Here is a 23,901-nt window from a genome sequence, read left to right as displayed (position 1 = left end):
GTAGCAGTATCATCAGCCCTACAGCAAGCACCTCTAATAAGAGGCAATAGTAGTGTTTGCTTGAGCTGAACCATCCTCAGCGAAAATCACTTAAAGTGGCCATGCAACGGTGTTTCATGCATTCTGACTCATTTACAATGTTAAACGTGTCTTCTCATGGTTGACATGGTCAACTTCTCAAAAAACGAGTTGGACGTATGACATAGTATTTCTGTGCACTGTGCCCAGTTTTTTTCGAACATAAAAAATCGTTACGTAACAACTTTTTTTCAAGCCCTTATTGGACAATTTTCCCGGAAAAGCATTTGGCACACATCAACTATGGAGAGCGGGAGAAGGAGCATGCGCACAAGTCACTTTCACTTGTGTGCAGGAGTGAGAGAGAGCACTATGTTCGCCAAGTCCAGCTGTGTTGTTTGTTCACTGCATTTGGGTGATGAATGTTATATAAATGGTGGTTATAAGGCTAGATTTGGAGATCGTTTGAAACTGATAGATGGAGCGGCGTTCCCAGCCCTAAACGATGCCGGACATGAACACCCCCCACACACGTAGCATGTTTTCGGAAATAATTGTCCAACTGTATCTGTCTTTTATTAAAAAGTGAACAAACTAAAGACTGCGTATATTTGAAGGGTGCGATACTATTCTGTAAGTACTCAAGATTAAAATGAGATGTGCGGAAGCTCTGTGTGATATGGCCGCTTTAAGAAATTGTTTGGAATGGCCTCGAGGCCACACAGAATATGTGAAGTGGAACAAACCCAGTTTGCAAGGTTTTGATGCGCACCGCTGGAAGGTTCGGTGTTGTAGCTGCAATGTTAAACCCAGTCGTAAGTCATCTCATTCTGGCCATCTAGGGCACATTCTCATCAATGAATTTGTCACTGGAAATCTAATGTAGTGCAAAGATGCTGTAAATTAAGGATCATGAAATCTTGTGAAAGATTCACATTTTGTAAAGGTAAAAAATAAATATAATTATTTTAGCAGATACAGTTTGCATCGCTTGTGAAACATACTTCTTAAATCAGGAGGACAAAGAGCTGTATTTTCTCAGCAAAGAAATTCTATTTATTGTTCAATGGAAGTTTGTGGGGAATTACAGCAGAACACACTTGACTGAACAGCTGCCTTATTCACATAACACAGTACCGACAAGAATGAAGTCGAAACTCATATGGATATTAAAATGTGTAAAAATGACTATGGCTCCCAGGTGGTGTTTATGGCTAATTATTTTGGATCAAACAATAAATCTAAATAAACATCAGGAAACTGATATCTTTGTCAAAACATTTATAATACCCCCTCACAGCAATAAGAACAAAACATAGGGTGTTGCAAACAGACACACACATATTGAGAAATCTAGGAGTGTAGGCAGATTGTATTAAGATTCTTGTAGGTCAGAAACTTCAAACCAAAAAAATAATGTAACAACATAAGGAGAATTATTGTTAATAAAAACGTCGTATGTCATTTGGGCTGTTGAAAAAAGGTGCAAGAACTGTTGTCATTGTCAAGTTCATTTGAAATAATTTGTCATTTTCATATTCTCTTCTAACCATAGGACTACAGTATGTATAATGCATGGAAAATCAGTACGAAATAATCCCCTATATAACTGCATCAGTTTTATTCGTTTAAATAGCCTGTTCAGGAAGTGTTTATAATTGATTCTATATCTATATAAATATATTTCTGTATATATATGTATATATATCTTTTTTTCTGTTGTTTTTAAAAATAAATCTATTTAAACCCAGGTGGGTGTTGTTCTACATTTGATTATCTTTCCAGTTAAGTCGTCTGAGCTTGTCAATTTACCTGACGCGGTGATATAAAGCTGCCAGTCAAATTTGGACGAATCATTACCTTTAAATTGAACCCACTATTAATAATACATTTACCAATATGTGATATAAGTAGCTTCAGCTTCATTTGTGCTCGACCCATCTACTTTGTCAATTTCAATGTGCACATTCCATATCAATTTATGACATACATTCACCCTATGTCCGATCAGAGATTTCACTTACTCTATCCTGACAAAAAAACAGGAGGAAAATAAAACTCACACCCCACATGAACCTCAATACTTAAGTGGTGGAGCACTGTTTCATAGCACCATTTTGACTGCGTTTATATTGTTGCTTGAACTGTATTCTGTGTCCACAAGATTAACTCCTAAAACCTCAGAATTCTACACATTTTTAACCAAGTTATATATTTATATACATACACACATACATATTTTCAGAGAACCCTTCCTGAATGAGCTAACTATGAGATTCACTACATCATTCAGATGATGCTGGTAGGCTCTCCGTCATAAACACCAAAAACATCTAGATCATCATATTGTGATACACTAACACTAAATGTCCTCAATATTGACTTATTAGTGAACAGCCTCCGAGTTACATGGGTGAGAATGGGTTTCTTTTTACGCCAGAGGGGAACTTTAAAAATGACAAGAGCATCTAGAGCATCCAATATCCATGTATCTAGCCAAACATCATCTATACTGCTTTAAAATGGACATTCTCTTACATATACATGACAGTGTTTCTCAGTCAAACATGTTTATTCGCCTTAGTTGAGCATTAGAGTTTCGTTTCATGCACGTAAATTCTTTCCTCTCTCTCGTTCTGCGGGGTCACCCGGGCAACGGAACTCTCGTCCGGGTCAGTCGTCGTCGATGTCATCCCCCTCCGATTCCTCTTCCCCTCTCCTCTCGTATACTTTATCTCTGTGACGATCCTGGATCTCCTTCATCTCCTCGGCGTAGCGGCAGAAAGCTCCCCCGAACTTGCTCCACGCTTTGAATGGTATCGTGATAGAGTTTCTGTAACTGGGCTTCACCTCGCTCACCCGCAGAAACACCCCGTACTTGTTAGAGCCGACGTCGAAGAAGAACCGCTTGGAGTCCACCGTGATCGACGTGCCCTCGGGAAGCTCACCGTACCCCCCGGCGCAGCCGCCCCCCACCAGCTCCTCGTCATCTCCGCCGTAGTCATCGATTAGCTTGGCCAAGGCGTCGCGGAACTCGATGAGACCCTGAGCAGGAAGGGCAATGGTTTGCCCGGATTGCATGCCACCCCCGGGCACGCCTCCCGCGACGCCAAACCCACCGGGCCCGCGGTTGACGGTCTGGCGAATCCTAAGGAACCTCCCCCGCTGGTTTTCCTTCAGATCGAGGTAGTATTTGCGGTTTTCGCGCACCAAGAACTCGCTCTTCAGGGCCCGTCTAGGCCCGCCGTCCTCTCCGCTCGAAGACTGCGCGATCTGCTCCGCGGTGCTGGGCCCGAGCTGGGCGTAGTGTTCAATGAAATCCCCCAGGTAGTCCCGAAACTCCGCGGCCACTGACATGGAAAGTGTCAAGCGACTTTTGGAGCCCCCAGCGCCAACCTCGGCGATCTTGATGAACCTGCCCTTCGCATTTTGCTTCACGTCCAGGTAGAAACGTTTGTTTTGGATGTCCAGACGCTTGGACGCCAGCTCTTGAGTTTCCTGATCCCTCTGGAAAGGCTGGAAGCCACTACCACCGCCGCCACCTCCACCTCCACCGCCACCGCTGCTTCCACCGCGCTCACTCCCACTATCCCCATCCGCCATCTTCACCATCACCCAGAGCTGCGTTATTTTTTCCCACCCGTATTTCGCCAGGTCCCGCCCCTGTCCCAATCGTAAACGGGCTTTTACACTGTGATTGGCTAATGTTCCATGAACGTCACGGCCTTGGCGTTCTCCAATTGGACCACTGGTTGTCTCTTACGCCAGTAAACGTAGAACCCTATTCTCGTTGGTTCACTTGTACTGTCCGTCAAAAAATAAACCCCGCCTTTCTGTTTTGACAGTACCATGGGCCTCGAGATTGGTGTACCTTATTGCGGATACTTGACACTTCAGCACATATATAATATTACATCAGTCTGTGGCGTTTCACTACGTTATGTTCTTTACGAAAATGTAAATACTAACTCTTTGTAAACAGGTGCAACCGGTATAGTGTGCACTTTTTAATTGTACACAATTATTTTTCTTTTTGTATACATTAGACCGAAAAATAAAGGCACAAGCTTTCTAAAATTAAATATTATTCATATATCATTTTGGCATTCTCTTTCATTTACAGTTACAATGCAAAGTCATTTATTTACATTTCTGTAAGCAAAGAACATTTTGTAGTTGTCAATGTAAAGTCCCGCCTACGTGTTTTACGTACAAACATCATTCACCGATGGGGGATGGTAGAAAAACTACAAACCTATATCCTATTGGCCAGTGTAAAATTCGAACCAATAACGGGCCTTCTGATTGGCTAATGCCGTCGCTCGGTATGCCTCCATCGTTCTCCGCTAAAGGGGGTTTATTGTTCCTCCGACTCAAGAGGCGAAATAGATTTTAGCCGGACCTCCCCAGATCTTATTCACATACAACAAGTTGCTAAAATGGTAAGTGACTGTGTTAAAATGTTCCGTTTAACACGATTATGTAAGTCAATGTGCCGCACCGTTTGGTTCGTGGTTTATTTTCAGTCTTTTATTTCATTGGTAGCTCGCTGCTAACGTTGGTTGAATTTCACGCTGCTAAATCGCGCGTGTTTATTTAGTTTCTATTTGACGAGTCGCGGTGCACGAGGTTTTCTTTTAGTCGATATGGGATGTTGATCCGACTACCCGATATGTCCAAAACCCCTCGTTGATTTAAGCTAAATTACCAATGCTTGAAAAATATTCGCGTGCAGGTTAGCTAAGCTAGTTAAACCGTAACGTTAACTATCAGCGGCGGTATAGAGCTCACGCTGACCAGTTTACATTAACTTCATTCATTTTCTAGTTGTTCGCACTGCTTGCAACTGTTGCGATTTTTTTATGTTCCGCTGTTGACTATGCGCAAGTGCATTTATTGAAAGAAGATTGTTGAGATATTTCTCTCAATATTGAGCCAGTGATCATGTGACCGGGGTTTTGGAGGGCTTTACTTCGAGACCATTTGCATTTATTTTATGTCAGGTGGCTTTGCTTTAAGTTAGTAGTCAAAAGTTAATTCATGAAAATGCAGGGCTAGACCCAATTCCTATTTCGTCATCATGACCTCTCGGCGGGTGCAAGTTACACAAAGTGGGGTTTTAACCCCATTTACTAAATTTTACTACTGTTGTAGAGTTTAGGTACACTGGTAGTAGTTAGGTTGCATATGAATAATGCATTGATGTGCTGTTGCTGGAAATAAAACAAGTTAATTTATTGTTATTGTAAAATAAGTTAATATTATAATTAATAGTTTTGAACATTTATTTTTCAAACCAATTTTTATATCACATTATTCCGGTGGGTTTAACATGTTTAATTACTGTAAACTTGGTTGTGCCAAACCGCACTTGGTTGTGCCAAATAGTTATCTCTTTCTTTAAAGAAACATTACTGTGCTAACTGAAACGCTGTCTACATAATGTTTATAATCCTAAAACACTATTCTTTTACAGGCAGGAGGTAAGGCAGGTAAGGACAGTGGCAAGGCTAAGGCAAAAGCTGTGTCTCGCTCCCAAAGAGCTGGACTTCAGGTATGCTTTTCTGTTTTGTCATTCTCCTGCATGTGCTTGTTTTGAAATGACCCATGCTCCAATGTGCATTTGTAAAATATACGACATGGATGGAAAATAGTTTGTTTCGGCACATTTATTACAGTCGGTTTATTAGCATCAGACTCGTTCAACAAGTTTTCTGCATGGGCTTCTGATCATTTTCTCGAGCGTCTTATGAATTGTAGTTGTAGTAAAAAGTTTGTCGAACACCGTTTGACTTGGGTCTCATGCATACAAAATGTCAATAATATCTCATTTTGTATTTTAGTTCCCTGTGGGTCGTATCCACAGGCACTTGAAGACCCGCACTACAAGCCATGGTCGTGTGGGTGCAACTGCAGCCGTGTACAGCGCCGCCATCCTTGAATATCTCACAGCTGAAGTATGCTTTTAAGTTCTGCTCACCTGTGAATTTAATGTGAACAAGTTAGTGTTAATTGGTCAGAAGTTTTAAAGTTATTCGAATTTGTTTTTAGGTTTTGGAGCTGGCAGGAAATGCCTCAAAAGATTTGAAGGTGAAGCGTATCACTCCGCGCCATTTACAGCTGGCCATTCGTGGAGATGAGGAGTTGGACTCTCTCATCAAGGCAACCATTGCTGGTGGTGGTATGTTGGAGGTTTTTTTATTAGTCTCTTTAGCCTGTGTACTTGAATATATGGATGGTTAAAGGTGCTAAGCATAATTTTGTTGTCTTTTGCAGGTGTGATTCCTCACATCCACAAGTCTCTGATCGGCAAAAAGGGCCAGCAGAAGACCGTGTAGTTCCCATTAGAGTTGCTATGATGACATGGACTCAAGGACTTGCATTTGGAATGTGTGACCAGATCGGCTTGTTCATCCATTTATCCATTATTTTTTTAAGTTAATATTAATGTTATACTAGCTAACCACAGTGATTTGTTAGTTTTGTGTTTGTTATATCGCCAAAACTAAATTGGCAATTAAATCCTCCACATCCCAAATGTCTGGTATTTTAGAGAGAGACAAACAGGAAGTGTCTGATATTTCCTGCTGTGATTGTGGAATTGTTGTTAAATTGGCCAGAGTTATGGATCGGTTTTATACTGAAATGGTAATAAAACATTTTATACAAAACAAAAATGGGTTGTTTCTTTTGTTTACGAATTCTTTCTGCATCTGTTCAAGCTTAGGTGTGATACATTTCTGCACATAATATATTTTAATATACATATTAAACAATTCTTCCAGTGAGTAATATAGTGCCACCTTAACTGTAGGGCAGTCCGAGCAACGCAGCGGCTTGGCGCATTCATTTGCGGTCACAGGTGCGCACATCATTGCACAGCTGCAAACGGTGTTTATCTAGTCAGAAAAAAACGTGTAAAATTTCAGTTTTATTAAAGCGTTTTATGGCACCCAGAATGGTGTGTTGAGAAAAGTCACACCTATTCAGGAGTTTAAGGTAAGAGTTGATACCTAAAATGTGAGTAGAAATTTACCGCGGATTTGGGACCGTAGCCAAAAAAAAATTGTTTGTAAATAAAAAGTGGGCAATAACCGTATAGGTGATTTTAACAGTGTACCCTGGTTGTCAGAACAGACCACCATAACGCCACATATTTCTAACAGTATAAAATGATCGTTTCTTTTTGACAGACGTTCAAAGTAGGCTATGTACAAGAGTGCATTGTAGGCTATTTTTGAGGAGTAATATTAGGGGCCCATTTCACCAAAGAGGACACTTATGAGTCCATCAACCAATCAAATGTTGTCTAATTTTCCCTTTGATTTTCGAGGTTTTTATGTTTTAGGTTATGAATAATAACGTAGCCTGTTAGGCTATGCACTTGTATTGGTTAAGTTGGTTAAAAGTTTGTCATCCTAAAGTGCCCTATTTGCTCCCATTTACTTAATAAATAAATAACATAGTCATATACAGAATGTGTGTACATAGAAAACAGACTAACTGTTGAATATATCGTTATATATGATTCATATTTATAATACAAAATAGCATACGATAGATTTATCTTATTTTTATTTATTATGTTTGCTGTGACACTAATGGAACACATTTACGGTTTATTTGTCAGCTATGCACATACCATCCATTGTTCATTTATTAAGGATGTAGCTATTGTAAAATAGAACCAGTGGAAGCCAAGCTCTCATTTAGTCCTAATTTGATTTGCCCATACTGACGTCCCAGCTAACAAGTTCTAAAAACATTTTCAAAACATTGCATTTTGGTTGTGGAAACATTGCTGTGGAATGTTTCTGAAACGTTAAAATGTCCAGTTTTCTTGTTGTGGTTATAACGTTATTTAAGGGTTACAAGAACGTTCTTCGATAACTTTTGACTAACTTTATATCCAACCAAAATATGACGTTCTTTAAACATAAAAAAACCATTCTAATAATGTTAAAATGTCCAGGTTTCTTGTTGTGATTATATTATTTAAAGGTTACCAAAACGTTTTGTATAACGTTTGACTAACTTAATTTCCAATCAAAACGTTCTATAAACATTAATTTTTTATATATTAGAACGTTTTTATAGGTTTCAAATACATTTCGTACAACATTCTCCTAACGTTATTTTCACTCAAAACACAATGTTCTTTGAACACCTACTTTTTATATTCCTATAACGTTTCTGTTAATTTACTGTTAAGAAGATTAATAAAAGATTACAAAACACTTGATACAACATTCTTCAAACTTTATTTTCATTCAAAATATGAACATTAATATAGAGTATTAACAATTTCTTAAAACATAATTTTTTAACAAATTAGTATTCAAAAGTGACATGAAACATTTAGGTAACAAATTAAATTGAAAACTGCCTTTTAAAGCATTAAAACGTATTTAATTATTAAACATGTATCAACAATTTAAAAGAAGAAACATTAAAACATATATTAATAGGACACTACAATTTTAATCTGTTTGTAGACTGGACTCCATTGCACACCTGTCTTCTGTCTCCTCATTCTCCACCTGTGAAGTGAACAGATCCTAATTTATTATTTTTGATCATGATAAATACAGTTTAGCTTACATTCAACTGAATTCAGTTCTTTGCTTTAAAACGTTAAGGCTACCTCACACTGATCCAGTTTCTTAATAACAATGTTGTCGAACATTAAATTTCCAATTTCTTTACAAAAGCTTAGATCTGTAGGATCTACAATGTCAAACACAGATTGATCCATCTGAAGAGTGCACGAAGAGAGATTTGCTGTTTCTAATGGCCGTTGCTCATCACGTTAGGATAAAACCTTCACATCGCGTTTGGTTAGGACACGATGTTAACAGGTTCATTTAAACATAATATGGTGGTAGTTCTGCTGTTTAAACTTATCAGAGCGTTCCCAGAACGTTCTGGAAAAAAACATAAACTCGCTGGATAATCAGTCAACAATGATAACTAATCAACTTAAATATGTTCCTGCCATGCAAAATCGAGAATATAATAACCCGCAAACAACAAAGTACATAAAACTCTAGTGAAATAACTTTGATGTCAAACAGATCTGCCATCAGTGAGCAACCACCGAATTCAAATATTGGCGCCCTGCTCCAAGTTCCACAAAGTATTCAATAAAAGACAAGAGTGACTGAAATCGATAAGTAAACATTTACTTATTTTACTGCACTTTCGGATGGTTAAAAAATATAAATATAGCTAGTATGTTTTAAGCTGAAATAGGCTTACCCATGCTAGATTTAAATGTAAAATTTACTTCAAAACACGTCAATATACGGTAATGTAAAATCCAGTCGCATCTTAATTTAGTAATAATCGCAATAAACACATGAAGATGAGACTTAATAAGATTACATGCTCTGTACTCACCTAATGAAGCGCAATGTGGAGTGAACAAACGTTCGTTGTGCGCATGCGCGATCCGTCGCCATGCTCTTGAAAAGACAGCTTACATTTTAAAATATCAGCTTCATAATATTTCTGATTTCCCATGATGGATGGATGGATAATGAATTGATTGATTACTTACTTAATAGACACTTAAAATATGATTACACAATTAAAAAGCTAATATTTTATCACTCATGCAATCAATGATAAGTAAATATATTATTATTTAAGATTTATATAATATAAAATATGTTAATTAATGTTAATATAAATGTAATAAAATACCACTAGCCAGACTGCTCAACAAAAACAGACCAGACTTTGTGCCAGGCCATGCGTCCAGCGAATCTGTCCTCCATTTATAATTTAGAGCCATGAAAAACTATAATTGTGATATATTTTTGTCCCAGGTTATGTGCAGAGGTGTTTTGTCACTCACTGATGCATAAAAGAGCAAACATTGAGTAGTCCATTAAGTTAAAATGTTACTTAGGAGACAATTGTGCAGGTCTCAATCATTTGTAGTCAGAGCAGCATTACTGTAAATTCAGCCATAGATGTTACAATGTGAAACAAAGCATGGTGCACAAGATGACAGAACACTGTGCTGCTCAAATGTCAATTTTTGGGTTACACAGAGATCCTGTCTCAACTGGGCATACTAATCATAGACATTTACATTTCTAGCAACATTTTTTACCATATGTAGTTATTTCTTTTTTAGAAGTGTTGTTTGACCGAGTACATGTTTCCCATACTCAGAATTTGTGCTCTGCATTTCCCCCATCCAAGTGCTCACACACAGCAGTGATAGTACAGTTTTTGCATCCATTTTTGCTGTGATGCCCGCGGAGCATGAGCACGTTACTTCCGTGTTAAACAGGAAGAACCCTCGTCTGTTTCCGGTTTGCAAGACTTAAAGCAGGGAGAAATGGGAAACTAAGAAAATTTATCAATTTAGCAGATGCCTTACACTGCAGCACACCGCAGTGGTGTATAGAAGAGGAACTAATTTCTCATTTTCCCATTTCACTCTACTTTAAGTCTCCCCAACTGGAAACTGCAGAGAGTGCTTGCGTTAAACGCAGAAGTCGCATGTGCTCAAGGGCTCCTTTGGTTGTTGGAACGAGCGTGGAGAGAGTGGTGTTTATTCACTCCCCCCAATTAGATTTTCTGGTGGTCCTAAGACTCCCAACCTTCGGGTTACAGTCCAACTCTTTAACCAATGTCTAAAAAAAGTTCCAATAATGTTGTTCTAAGAACGTATAACCTTTAGCATTATGAGAACCTTCATCAAGCACAAAATAACATAAAAACCATTCGGAGAATATTGTTCCAGGAATGGTTATCCTTCAGCATTATAAGAAACTTCATGAAGCCCTAAATAACATCAAAACAACTTTCTGAAAACATTGTTCTTGGAACGTTTTCCCTTAATATTTTGAAAACCTTCATCAAGTGAAAAAAACATCCAATCAATGTTACAAGAACGTTGTTCTAAGAACATTTTCCTTTAACAGTAGCAGAACATCGATCAACTACAAATGACATCAAAACAACGTTCTGAAAACATTGTTCTTGGAACGTTTTCTCTTAATATTATAAAAACCTTCATCAACTGCAAAAAACATCAAAACAATGTTACAAGAACGTTGTAGTAAGAACGTTTTACTGTAACATTACCAGAACATTTATCAACTACAAAGGACATCAAAACAACGTTCTGAAAACATTGTTCTTGGAACGTTTTCTCTTAATATTATGAAAACCTTCATCAAGAGCAAAAAAACATCAAAACAATGTTACAAGAACGTTGGTCTAAGAACATTTTCCTTTAACATTACAAGAACATTCGTTGAGTAAAAATAACATAAATAGAACGTTTCTAGAATGTTGTTCTAAGGACGTTTTTCTTAACATTAAAGGAACGTTACTCATACTTTGAAAACATTATAAAAACGTCCCATAAACATTATTTTAAGAATGTTTTCCCCTAACCTTTAAATACCTTCAAAACAACGTTAGTGGAAGTTGTGGGAACGTTCCCTGTTACGTATCATAACCCCCAAAATATATTTAATACATGAGATCTGTATTTTGTCTAAAGAGCCCAGAGAACTGCGTTAAACCCGATTCACATTTCGCGTCTTTTGCGCGCGCAAATTCGTTATTAGACGCGAGCCGCGCTGCTTCTTTTCAAAGCGCCTAGGAGTTTGCGGTCTCTGGCGTGGCGTCCGTCGTTGCTAAGCAACAATATGCGCGGAAAATATCTTGCAATTACTTCTGGATTTATTTATGTTGTGATCATCTGTGTGTCCATCTTCATTGAACTTGTCTATATTGGATTTCGATGCGGCGCTGCCGCTCATTGAAAAACGGGAGCTTCGCACCGCATGCGCATGCGCATTGCGACCGCGTCGCCGCCTATTTGAGCGCGCACTTCGCGCATCTACATTTAAAATAACAAATATGCGCAAAATACGCGAAATGTGAATCGCCCATAAGGTGATCATGGCCCTCATTATTATGGTTTGTTCTTGACATGCAGCACGTTAGTGTGTTATAGTTTATAGGATTAGATCTGCTGTGTCATTGTGGTTAAGCAGTCAATGCATGTTTGTATCTGTGTACAGGGGAGTGTACAAGATCACAGAGCTTCTAGCTGGGAATTATTACATCTCTGCAGGCTTTGGGTAATAGGACATCTGCAATGCAGAAGCCTATATATAGCAGAGAGAGAGAGAGAGCGATGGAGAGAGAGAGCAATGGAGAGAAATACCAGAACAAAGTGGCCTACCAAAAATAAATAAGCTGCACTTTAAGTGCCTTTTTATGAATAAATCATTATAGAAAATGTTTATAAGAGTCACAGTCAAGCTGGGATGAGAGTCGGTTTCTAATCATGTACTTCAACAAAGCTGTGATTACTTTCGCACAAAATCTTCCTTTTTAATAACAAAATAATGTTGACTTTTCATGTTTCTAAGATCAGGCATGTCACTGCTATGGTAAATATTTCAAAATATTTTTATCAGGCTACGGATACGCTGAGTCTGTAATAACACCTGCAAGTTTGGAAAATATGCATGCATTTCGTCAAGAAATGCTTATGTTGTAGACAAATTTGAAAATTGTTTCGTTATAGATGAACATCACTATTCCAGATTTAGGGAAGTCGATGTGATGGATTTGGGGAGTGGCGATGGCTTTATTTTGAAGGTGCGTATAGCCAAGAGAACCATTCTGCTACCAATGTTGATGTTTGGGAGATAAATAAATAATAGGCTCCTCTTCTGCTTTAACCTTTCATGACACGCAGTACTAAAACTGCAAAAAATTTCAGTGAGGCCAAAGCAATAGCAGCCTGTATTTTGAAACGTTTGCCGTTTGGGTAGTTGACATATATAGGCCACTGTACATGTCTCTTATAGTGTGACATATATTTTATATTATTCATATTTATATTTATAATATAAAATAGCATAAGATATTTATCTTCATTGTTAGTATTTTTACGAAAATTTAGCTGTCACAGCTCAGGACACGGTTTATTTGTCAACTACACATGTGCATTTAACATTGATTAAATGTGACCTATTGAGAAATGTCTCTTTCAACTGAATACAATACAAATTTTTAACACACAAACATTGTTCTATGCTAAAAGTGACCATTTGGACAGCACAGAGAAAGGTTTTGTTCCATTTCTTTCCTTATTTGGGGATTCATTATATCTTTTTTAAATATTGTAAACTTTAAAAAGTGCTGGGTTGTTTCAACACATCGGTTCCAGCAAACACAGACAAACCTTGGGTTAAATTAATCTAGGTATATTAAAGCATTAAGGCCCAAGAAGCAGTGAGTTCCGCTTCACGTCGTGCCCCAAAGCCCTTAGCTGTTATAAAATGCATGTAACCCAATGCTTCGCGGGACCTATTGCTCTTGTAAAACGGTTATTCCATATGCGTAGGAAGGTTTAATAAAATAAAGTAAATAAAATGATGTTCAGCCAGTGTAATGCGATCAGAATCAAGGACCAGAACTGACCGTTTTATACAATTATTTAGTTTGTCCAAATCTGACTCAACCAAGGCTTGAAACAATGTTTCAATGTTATGCTGTTACAAAATTGATAGAGATAAAGAGGAGCGAATAACTTGGTAGATTGAATTAATTTAAAGTATTAACTTCTGCATAGCTTGTGAATGGGCATGTGTGCAAAGAGAAAACAAGGTTTCTGTATGATACGTTTGGTTGATAAATGGCTTTATTTGGCTTTAGTGGAAGATCACTGTATATCTAAAACAGTGTAGAGATAAAGAAAACGTGAGAACTCTTAAGCAGTCATGATTAAGGCAATGCGTACATTTTAACACATCAAGCAAATCTATCCCACCCCTCATATTGTCAAGCTTCAAGGCCATGCAAATGTCAACTCCTCTTGACTAAGTCATTGAGTTTTGAAATCACAACAGAACAAAGAATGGACAGTTTGCAGTATTGTTACAGCCATTTGGTCATAATTATTTGAAATCTCACTCCCATCCAGCTGTTTTGGATTAGATTTCAAATACGTCTGAGGCCAACAGTTTGTAAACTGTGATGTCGTTTGTTATTTCAATGTGTATGGATAATATGGATAAATCATTGGGCTTGCAGTTTCCAGTTATCTGATGACTTATTTAACAAACAACACGTGTGATGTTGTATATATGGCAATACATTTATTGATCAATGATGTGATAAATCAAGCAACCCCTTTGAAAAACAAATGTAGGTTTCGAGATCTTTTCTTGCTCTGCCATCGAGGAGTTTGTGTAATATGGCAAAATAAAAAACATTCAGATGAGTTTAAAAAAGAAAACATTGATGAATCATGAAATCACAAGAATGGTTGTATTTTGGAATGGTCAAGTCAGATCGAAATGTTTCTAGGTATGTTCCTCAGTACTTTCTGTCTTGTTCTTCGCTAGTTTTCATCTTTTGTATTGAAATTTTAAACAATGCGTTAAATAAAAAATGTGAATTGTACTGATTTTTATTTGTGTTATAAGATTGTTTATTATGACATTAGATCAGATCACATTTCCGAATTCCGGTATAAATCCAGATGTGTTCTCACAGCTTTGAATAAATATGACTTTGCTAAATGAAACTCTAACCCTGCCGCTTTGACTTATTTGCCACCTGTTATCATTCAGTCGGGCAGGCCTGCGTTGCGTATATGGTCATTGTGGGTTCTTGTGTTAGTTGTTTTCCGGAAGGGAATATTGTGACAGTAATAGCCCTTCACTATAGTTGTAGGTGTGAATGTCTGTGAACCTTCTGTCTTCTCTATGGCATGCTTGTCACCTGCAGCAAAAGAAGAGTGGCTGACCTATCACTACCAGCTGCTCTGCCGCACCCAATTTGAGCGATTGCGGACAAACACACTTGTGTACAAAAATACATAACACAGATGCACACAGATTCATGAACATGCTTTCTTCCATGATTCATCTGCAGAAACGCTCAGATAACTGATGTACAGAATAGCTTTCTCCAAGGACACGGTACCACTTATGGGAAAATAAGGACAAGAAAATGCACAGAGATTGTTGATAACAATAAAGAAGGAGAAAGATTTTAACGAATGAATCAAGAGGAGGAATTACTTTTAACATTGGAAAGGAAAGAGGGAATATTAGCAGCAATAGTCTCTAAAGCATCAGACTCTCTAAGTGTTTAATTGCCAAAAGATTATTCAACACTAGTGATGCACATTGCGCTCCTCTCCCCAAAGCTAAAGTCTACACAAATCCAGGATTTTATTATCCTTCACCGTGATGCCAAGTTTGCTGTGCAGCGGTCAGTGCAATTCAGGAAAACATGAACAACAAACAGATGACCTGTAAAAGTATTGGATGAATGGATGAATAGAAATGTAACGGTCAACGGTAAAATGACATCATGCTAAAGCGTGAAAACGTCACAGGCATTTAATTCTGCTTTTGGAGGGCCTCTGTAAACTCTGAATTTAGCTCCAGTGCGAATCAAAAGCACATTAATGTACGGTCTATTTAGTTTAGGCTTGGATCTAAACTCTACAAAACCGTGGCCCTCTATGATCAGGAATAACAAGCCTGTCAACATTTTGTCTATGCGGATATAGATGCACTAACATGCTGGGAAAATAGGAGATGTGGCTGTCCCTGTGCTTGGCTAGTGACGTACATTCAGCGCTTAAGTAAAGCTCTGCTAAGTATGATAGAAATGCTGTTTCTTTGTGACATTTACCTCTTCCAACGTCAAAACTCACTTTTGTTTAAAGCAAATAGCACCAAGATGTTGGAACCAGCAGACTTGGTCCATTTTGTACTGGATGCCTTTGCATTTGGCCTGCAAGGCATCATCTTCTTTGTGTTCTCTTGCACTACAGGTAATTATAGCACATGAACACAAGATTGCTCCTAGAACGCTAAAGCAATGGCCAGTGGATGCCATCACGCCGCCATCTTGGTATGCCCAACTGACAGAGAGCGCCATGAACCTACAGTCAAAATGACAGTTTTCCAGCTTATTAGGCACGCAGTAAGTTTTAAGTCACATGTGTGTTTAAATTAATTGTTACTTCTGATGTTTTTTCCAATGTTTATGTATTTTGGGCAGAATAGGGACATAATAGGGGCATATTTGTCATATGTTGAGGTGTCTCGTTGGTCTGCTGATCTGATATGTACGCTGTAATGAAAATGAAAGTAACTCACGCTATAAGTAGTATGACGGCAAAATTCCTGCATTAAGATATTTGAGTTGTAAGAATGTACTCTGAGACTTTAGAGGTAAAAACGGGGACTGGTAAGTTACTGTTTTTCAGTTATATGTGATATCTTCCTATTAATTTAATAGAACGTTTGGGCATACCAACATGGCGGCTCAGTAGCTTCTGTGTAATGACGTCATGGGCATTACAGACATTTATATAAATCACTGGGTGTGACTGGGGTCTTTCTGATCTTTATGCTGTCTTGTAAATGTAATAGTTCTGCCAAATTGAACATTCTCAGTCATTGATTAAGTAATGTATCTGTTTGTGTCTACAAAGAAAAGAATGGTTGGAACGCTGCAAGACTGAATAAATATCATTCTTTTATTTTTGAGTGAACTATTCCATTAAGACAGACTTTCTTTATCTTTTTTGTACTGTCATTACCGGCCCGTTCCTTAACTACAGATTAGACTATCCTGTCTGATGCTGCTCAGCATGACGCCATAGCAACCGCATCATCGGCACCCAATGAAATGAAAGTGAAGATGAAGGAATCATTTTAGTTTTGTGATAATTTGTGCATTTGTGTGCATGTGGCAAAGGGACAGATGAAACAGAAGGGTCCAGACGAAGTGTGAATTAAGTGCGTGAATTGGCCGGAGTAGTGATGGTACGCGTCTTTACTTGCTCTTGACAGCAGCGGCTTTCTCGCCTTTGTTGCTGTCCCCCTTCTCACTCTTGCTATCACTCTTCTTCTCTTTCTCCTTCTCGGTTTCCTTTTGCTCCTTCGGATCTTTCTTCTTCTCCTCCTTTTCCTTCTTCTCATCCTCCTTTTCCTTCTCCTTCTCTTCCTCCTCCTCCTCCTCTGCTTCTTCCTCCTCACCTCCTTCCTCTTCATCCACTTCCTCTCCTGCTTCTTCCTCACCTTCTTCTTCCTCTTTCTCCTCCTCCTCTTCCTCCTCTTCCTCAGGTTTCGCTCCGCCTTTCCTGTAGGAGCTCAGGACGTAAGGGCGGCTTGACGGATAAGAGTAGGCGGATTGCAGCATGGCTCCGCCAACAGAGCTTAGGCGGCATTCCTCACCTTCAAGTAGCTTCCTGTCAGGAAAAAACAAAAAGAACCAAAAAGAACAACAGTATTCTTCAACATGAATTATATTTATTCATTTTCATGTGGCAGCATGACCTTGTAGTTTTCTCCAGCTACTGCAAATGATTGTGAAGGGGAAATTGTTCAGACCTGTAAGCAGCAATTTCAATATCCAGTGCCATCTTCACATTCAGCAGGTCCTGGTATTCACGCAGGTGGCGGGACATCTCTCCTTTAGTGCTACGAAGAGCAGACTCAAGCTGCTGAATAGTATCCTGTGGGGCAGAATTTATTTGTATTTACTTGAAATATAGTATAATTCCAAAGAAAATGTATACCTTGTCATAAAACAACCAATAGAAAAGGTATTTGATAGTTCAAAAGTGATAGTTCAACCAAAAATGAACATTCTATCACTTACTCACCCTCTTGTCATTTCAAATCTGTATGACTTTCTTTATTCAATAGAAAACAAAAAAATATATTTTAAAGAATGTTGTAAACCGGCACCATGTCCCTTGCAATGGTTTTGTGCCCATACAATATAAATGAATGGCGGCCAGTGCTGTTCAGTAACCAACTTTCTTCAAAATATCTTCTTTTGTGTTCTGCGGATATCGTATAGATATACTGTATATGCGGAGTCATATAGGTTTGAAATGAAAAGATGGTGAGTAAATGATGACAGAATTTTTGGGTGAACTATAACTTGAAGCAGCTATTTATTATTTATCTAAGTCTATTTGTCATAGGCCATATTTTTGTATTTTACATGGATGTCAGTGTGTGTATATCGTAATCTTTAGTATTTGTAATCAGGTATGATATTTTGTGGTAAATGTTTATATAAATTATATTTTCAGATTTGAAAATACAATGTTCAAGTTCAGCTGATTTAAATGTATTGACTGTGTTTAAGTGCTTAAAGCAGAAACAGCAAAGCAGAAGTGGCTGTGGAGTGATATATATTTTTAATTGTCTTAAATGTTAACTGTGCTCGTAACACAAAGCCTATGTAAAGTGATTGAAGTGCATAATAAAGGAACCATACATGGGATATTCAACCCCCCCCAAATAAGTTCTTGTGCCAAGCATTGGTGCCAAACATTTAAATGATTTATGTCATATTTGGTGTAAGCTGTTTTGCTAAATTAAAAAAAGTAAGTCTGGTTCTTGACCTACACCTGTTGTTTATTTGTTTCTTTGATTTGGATCAAATAGATAATAGATAATGACTATGCCCTACTTTTTCTTTAAAAGGTATCACAAATGGAATAGGGAGCAAGAGAGCAGCTACTTGTACCTACTAGTAAAAGCACTTCACCCAAAAATACACAACTGAGTGGAAGCACACCTTAAACACTAACATTTGCAGCCTTCAACTCTTCTTAAGGTAAGTCATGTGTTTCATTCATGTTATGATGCCATCCTTGCTCTTATGATTAGGCCTGGTTACGCAGAATGTCGACTATTTTTGGGCTGTTTAAATCTATTAAGAAAGACTGGAGTGTGTGATCTATTTTTTAATGATGGTATGATCGTGAGCTTGTGGGAAAGAACAAGAATGTGAGAGGGAAGGAGATAGAGAGAAGTGACTTGCACGTAGGCTACATTTTCTGCCTCTTTTAAACTTAAAACTGCGTTGGCATGTTGGTAATATGAATTTTCAAAATAGATTGAGTTCCCTAATGATAATATGTATGTCCGCTCAAGTGGTCTAGGCTTTTTTCCCTAATTTTGTAGTTAATTTTAATATATTTTATGTTAACATTTCTGGACAGTCTATAGTGAGTTGTTTTGGAGCTCTGAGCAAACGTTGTTGGTATATTTCCAATATACATATGGTGAAACGCATGCAATAAAATGAGCTCACCTGCAGCTCGCCAATCTCGTTGCTGTGGCGGTCCTCCATCTCTGCCAGCTGCCTATCTAAAGCCTCGTTGTGCGCCCTCAAGGACTCGATTTCCAGGGTGCGCGACTGGAGCTGTCGGCGGTACTCGGACAGCTCATCCTTGGTCTGCTTCAGCGCATCGTTGTTGCGCGCCGCAACCTCCGTCACACTAGAGAATTTGGAGCGGTACCACTCCTCCGCCTGCTGCTGGTTCCGAGAGGAGAGAGACTCGTACTGGACACGGATGTCCTTCAGAGCCACAGCGAGGTCCGGTTTACTGACTTCCATCTCAACAGACACCTGGACAGGGTTGAAGGCGGTTTTAAAACGAATATTTTTATGTCAAGGAGCAAAGTGCCTTTTAAACCTATGGTTTGATTATTATACATAACTAAGTCTTCATGACCATATAGACCTATTTGTACTTAAATAGTAAATAATCTGATACACAACTACAATGCAATTGTGACCTTAAAGCTTCCAAAATATGTGGCGTGTAGTCTAATCTTAAATAATTAAATGCCAAATGTATGGTATTCCTTAACAGTCTTTAGCCGTGTGTAAGTAAGTTATGGTGTGGTATTGATCTGGTGGGCAAACCTTAATTACGTGGGTAATTATCGATTTCTAATAAATAATAAACACCCAGAATAATAATTTACATTGCATGATGTCTTCGCCTACACATTATATATAGATAGGTAGGCTACTTTGGTGTCACTTGACGCATGCCTATTAAAGAGAGGAAGCAGTTTTGTATAAAATGAAGTGTGGACCTAATATGTGCAGTACTGAAGTTGGCCCGAGGAGCGCAGACTCAGGGGTCTTATGCAAGAGGAAAGATGACACTGCTATTTCGCCTGGTTCATTTGTTTGGAGATGCAGCAGCAGTTTACATGAGTTTGTGAAATATTTGTAGTATTGATGTAAACACATGTGCAATATAACACAGTTCTCGAATGAATGCTCACCAATAATAACGTAATCATGTTTCATTTGAACTTTTTACAAAGGTGTGAGACTTTTTAGACTTAAATGTCGCAGCAAACAACCCACATTATTATTATGCTACTTGTAAGTGAGAATTTCTAAATGATTTACTGCAATATTCTGAAAGTCCGCAGCTGCAATAAAGTAGCCTATCGCTTTTATCTAGCAGCCTTGAAGTATCGTTTACATTTTTGTTTCTTCTGAGCAGTAGCTGCATGACTCTGCATGACTCTAACATGATGCAGTCCATCTCAAGGACGATGCGCTGCGGGGTCCCGTCGCCACACCCAAAATCCTGCGCACCCGGATCAATGTTTGCACGTAGCCAAAAAGGTGAAGAAGTCAAAACATCCAGAAACCACCAACTCTCACCTTAACTTCAATTAACTATTTTGTCCGATTACATTCACATCACGGCATACTTAAGTTTAAACTCACGCAAAAATAGAGCGAGGTAACGTGTGTGCTTTTTAGTGCGCTGGGGTGTGCTGGCGCAGTGCGGGGGCGCTCAATGATTTGCGCTCCACGGACGCGCACGATGTCTGAGCTGCAGTGCTGTAAATTCAGTTAGACGCGGCGCGCCGCCCTGAATGACAATGTATAGCATATCACGTCCTTCTCGTGCATTATTGATGAAATACATAGCATTTATATGACTACGTATTAATTATAGCTTTGTAGTCTAGTCTTTTTTCCTTTTTGTACGAAAAACTTCTGTTGTGTAAAAAGTGACCTGTGCAATTATTACTTGTTCTACATGATGAAATATAATTTGTATCCAATATCTCCAGGATGATATGTTATAAATAACTCGACTGTATTTAATAAACGTTTTAGGTTTCCTGTCTAAACTTGCGTTTACTACTTTTATAGTTTTGTATATAGTCCTAAGCATAAGCCGTGTTTGCCTTAATTGTAATTCATGCGTAATATTTCATAAGAAGATCACACATTTTTTTCATAGCACAGATGCAAATGGATCGTTATAAGGTCGCAGATCAACTTTTTACCTGCGTGGCCTGAAGTGACGCCTGCAGTTCCTGCAGCTCCTCTTCGTGCACTTTCCTCATGAACGCGATCTCATCCAGCAGGGACTCGACTTTTTTCTCCAGCTCCAGACGGGACAGAGTGGCATCATCCACGTCCTTGCGGTACCCCTTCAGGTTGTTCTCCGCCTCCTCCCGGAGCCGAGCCTCCTCGTCCAGCTTCTCCCTGAGGCGCTCCAGCGCCTCGTTCATCTGCAAGCAGTCGAGATGCATTTGGCTCTTCTCGTGCGTCAACTCTTCCACGCGACCGCGCAGCTCGCGGACCTCCTGCTCGTAGAGGTCGTGGAGACGCGACGGCTCGTTGTGGCGCTGACGCAGCAGGGCGACCTCAGCCTCTAGTACTTTGTTGTGCTGCTCGAGGTTGTGCACCTTCTCGATGAACGTCACGAAGCGGTCGTTGAGGCCCTGCAGCTGCTCCTTCTCGTTGGTGCGGATGATCTTCAGCTCGTTGGTGACGGCCGTGGTCTGTGCCAGATCCACCGAGTCCGGCATGGACTGGTAGCGGCCGGACGCAAGTTTCGTGCGGTAACTCGAGGATGTGATCATGGAGGGTTGAGAGGTGTAGGTGCGGTGATGCTGGGGTGCGGAGCGGTACCCCGCCGTCACCCGGGACGGGCTGCTGCTGGCCACGGTGACGCGTCGCGGCGCATCTCCAAAAACCTGCCTGTACGAGCTGCTCGTGTACATGTCGCCGGAGTAACTCATGTTGAAATGTTTCTCCTTTCAAGAACACGAACTGTGTGAGTAAGGTGTGTGGATGTGGAAAAGAGAGAGAGAAAGAGACAGAGGTGAGATGCGAGTGCCAGTCAGGTTGTCACTGGAGCATCTTTTATAAGCGGAGACTGTCAGCATCATCTGACGCAGGGGCGGTGGTGGAGAGGGGGAACCTGCAACCCTGAGCAAAAAGACAAAGTCCCAGGAGAGGACTCATTCATTCCCTTCAATAATCTCTCTTGTGATTTTTGGCCACTCATCCTTTTTTCTGATCCTGTAACCTATAAGATGATATAGATGTGCATCGGTAAAAATAAGGACGCATAAAGGTCATTCGATGTGAATACTGGTACGTTTAAATGCATTTTTAGTCATTTTAGATTTTCATGATGTCCTTTGGATGAAATAATTGGTAAATAAACATCTAAAACAATAAACCTGCACTAAAATGCTGATATCCCAAGATAGATAGATGGAAGGATGGATAGATAGATAGATTCGTGTTTTGTCTGTGTATTTCATTGAACACCAGATCTATCCCATTCCTTAAACAGAGGTACCGCATGTGCTGCATGTCTGCATGGGATTGAAGCATGTTGCAGAGAGAGTGTCTACCTCTGGGTGTGCGTGTGTTGTAATGCGGGTGGCAGTCTGTATCTCTGCAGTGTCTGCAGAATGAGGTCCTGTTTGGATGACCCTACTTGATGCAGAACTCGGTGTGAGTTCCAAATCAGAATCACATCTTACAAATTCATTAAATCACCTATTCACAAACAGTGCAAGGGCTGTCAATAGAAATCTTCTGCAGAGTTGTAAATATTAGTACATGTGACGGGCTCTGTGTAAGCTCACACTTCATCACACCTTTTTCTGATGAGTCATCAGTATTGGTCGTCAGGGAGTGTTGTGCTGGGGTTTGTTTTTTGAGCGCAAGACTGTCGCACCATCCCTTCACACAGACTTGGGTGGGGGCCAGGGGCAGTAGCCACGCCTCAGTACAGACTTTAGCATGATCGCAGCATCAAACCCCTAGAGAGATGCTGCAGGCCTCAGTGTCTTCGATCAGCATTCTCTCAGACCTGAGGCACAAGATTCGCTCTACAGAGGGAGAGACCGGGGATAAAGATGTAGGACTGAGCATTTTCTCTGTTTGAGGCAGGCAGGGATCTAGACCACTGCAGAGAAGCAGATATTGGCCCAATGGGAAATGAAAACAGATAATAAGACAGAGAAGATATGTCTCTGGATCAGATTATAAATAGCTCCAGATGCTGAAAAGAGATTGTTAGTGACAGGCATTAAAGGGATAGTTTTTTTTTTTTTAATTATTTCATCATTTACTAACCCCCAGGTTGTAACCTGTACATTTAGCTTTTTCTGCTAATTACAAAGTAAGATACTCGGAAGAATTTCAGAATCCAAACAGATATCATGCCCCATTTACTGCCATTGTAGGGAAAATTAATACTACAGGAGAAAGCGGGATGAGATCTATACTGTATATGAGACATGAATATAGACAGACAAATCTTCCTTTTTTAATTACGAAACTTATTTTTCTAAATGTTCTATTCTATATTACAAATAATTTCAACAATTTTGCAATATTACAGTCATGCCATAATCCTTGTTGATTTGAATATGGATAGATAAATTATTTTATCTTTATTTATTTTTTATGTTATTTGCTTTTTTGTTTTATTTTCTAAATGGCCTATTTCTGTACTTCAGGTAACTAACAATTTTGTAAATGTCAATAAGTCTTAATTCTGTATAAACAGGACAGTGGACAGATGTTAGAATTAGTCAATTTTCACGTGTCAGCCAATAGAGGGCGTAACAGCTCACGAAATGAGAGTTAAATGTAAGGCCTAAGTAAAAAAAATCATATACGTTTTATATTGCAACTACCTTTGATATTTTTCTTTATTACTTATTAGATAACTATATATCCATACAATTTACTTTGTAATTTAGTTAAGTATAA

The 23,901-nt window shown here is 39.0% G+C and overlaps 3 protein-coding genes across 3 annotated transcripts; 1 reads left to right on the top strand and 2 right to left on the bottom strand.

Moving 5' to 3' along the window:
- Positions 1-1,284: 1,284 nt before the first annotated feature.
- On the bottom strand, positions 1,285-3,674 carry purba (purine-rich element binding protein Ba). The gene has a single exon (XM_079482558.1). The coding sequence runs from the start codon at positions 3,628-3,630 to the stop codon at positions 2,692-2,694; it is 939 nt and encodes a 312-aa protein (XP_079338684.1). The 5' UTR covers positions 3,631-3,674; the 3' UTR covers positions 1,285-2,691.
- On the top strand, positions 3,620-6,685 carry h2az2a (H2A.Z variant histone 2a). The gene is made up of 5 exons (XM_079482617.1): positions 3,620-4,460; positions 5,495-5,572; positions 5,862-5,975; positions 6,070-6,199; positions 6,295-6,685. Exons 1-5 carry the CDS (start codon positions 4,458-4,460, stop codon positions 6,354-6,356), a joined length of 387 nt encoding a protein of 128 aa, XP_079338743.1. The 5' UTR covers positions 3,620-4,457; the 3' UTR covers positions 6,357-6,685.
- A 7,005-nt stretch (positions 6,686-13,690) lies between these two features.
- Positions 13,691-22,019, bottom strand: neff1 (neuronal intermediate filament family member 1). The gene is made up of 4 exons (XM_079482544.1): positions 21,165-22,019; positions 19,147-19,464; positions 17,424-17,548; positions 13,691-17,281 (listed from the first exon to the last, which is right to left on the bottom strand). Exons 1-4 carry the CDS (start codon positions 21,903-21,905, stop codon positions 16,867-16,869), a joined length of 1,599 nt encoding a protein of 532 aa, XP_079338670.1. The 5' UTR covers positions 21,906-22,019; the 3' UTR covers positions 13,691-16,866.
- Between the last annotated feature and the right edge of the window lie 1,882 nt (positions 22,020-23,901).

The sequence above is a fragment of the Barbatula barbatula genome (assembly GCF_947034865.1).
Source record: "Barbatula barbatula genome assembly, chromosome: 2".
Lineage (NCBI taxonomy): Eukaryota > Metazoa > Chordata > Actinopteri > Cypriniformes > Nemacheilidae > Barbatula > Barbatula barbatula.
The sequence above is the reverse complement of the archived record's forward strand: the minus strand, read 5'-3'. Positions and strand labels throughout refer to the sequence as shown.

What these genes read in the sequence shown, in the direction of transcription:
- purba (XM_079482558.1), bottom strand. Translation starts at nt 3,630, where the DNA reads ATGGTGAAGATGGCGGATGGGGATAGTGGGAGTGAGCGCGGTGGAAGC.
- h2az2a (XM_079482617.1), top strand. An exon ending in CCCAAAGAGCTGGACTTCAG is followed by an intron (nt 5,573 to 5,861) that starts GTATGCTTTTCT and finishes TTTGTATTTTAG; the next exon opens with TTCCCTGTGGGTCGTATCCA. An exon ending in TTGAATATCTCACAGCTGAA is followed by an intron (nt 5,976 to 6,069) that starts GTATGCTTTTAA and finishes ATTTGTTTTTAG; the next exon opens with GTTTTGGAGCTGGCAGGAAA.
- neff1 (XM_079482544.1), bottom strand. Translation starts at nt 21,905, where the DNA reads ATGAGTTACTCCGGCGACATGTACACGAGCAGCTCGTACAGGCAGGTT. An exon ending in CGTCACTTCAGGCCACGCAG is followed by an intron (nt 19,465 to 21,164) that starts GTAAAAAGTTGA and finishes AACCCTGTCCAG; the next exon opens with GTGTCTGTTGAGATGGAAGT. An exon ending in ACGAGATTGGCGAGCTGCAG is followed by an intron (nt 17,549 to 19,146) that starts GTGAGCTCATTT and finishes TCTGCCCCACAG; the next exon opens with GATACTATTCAGCAGCTTGA.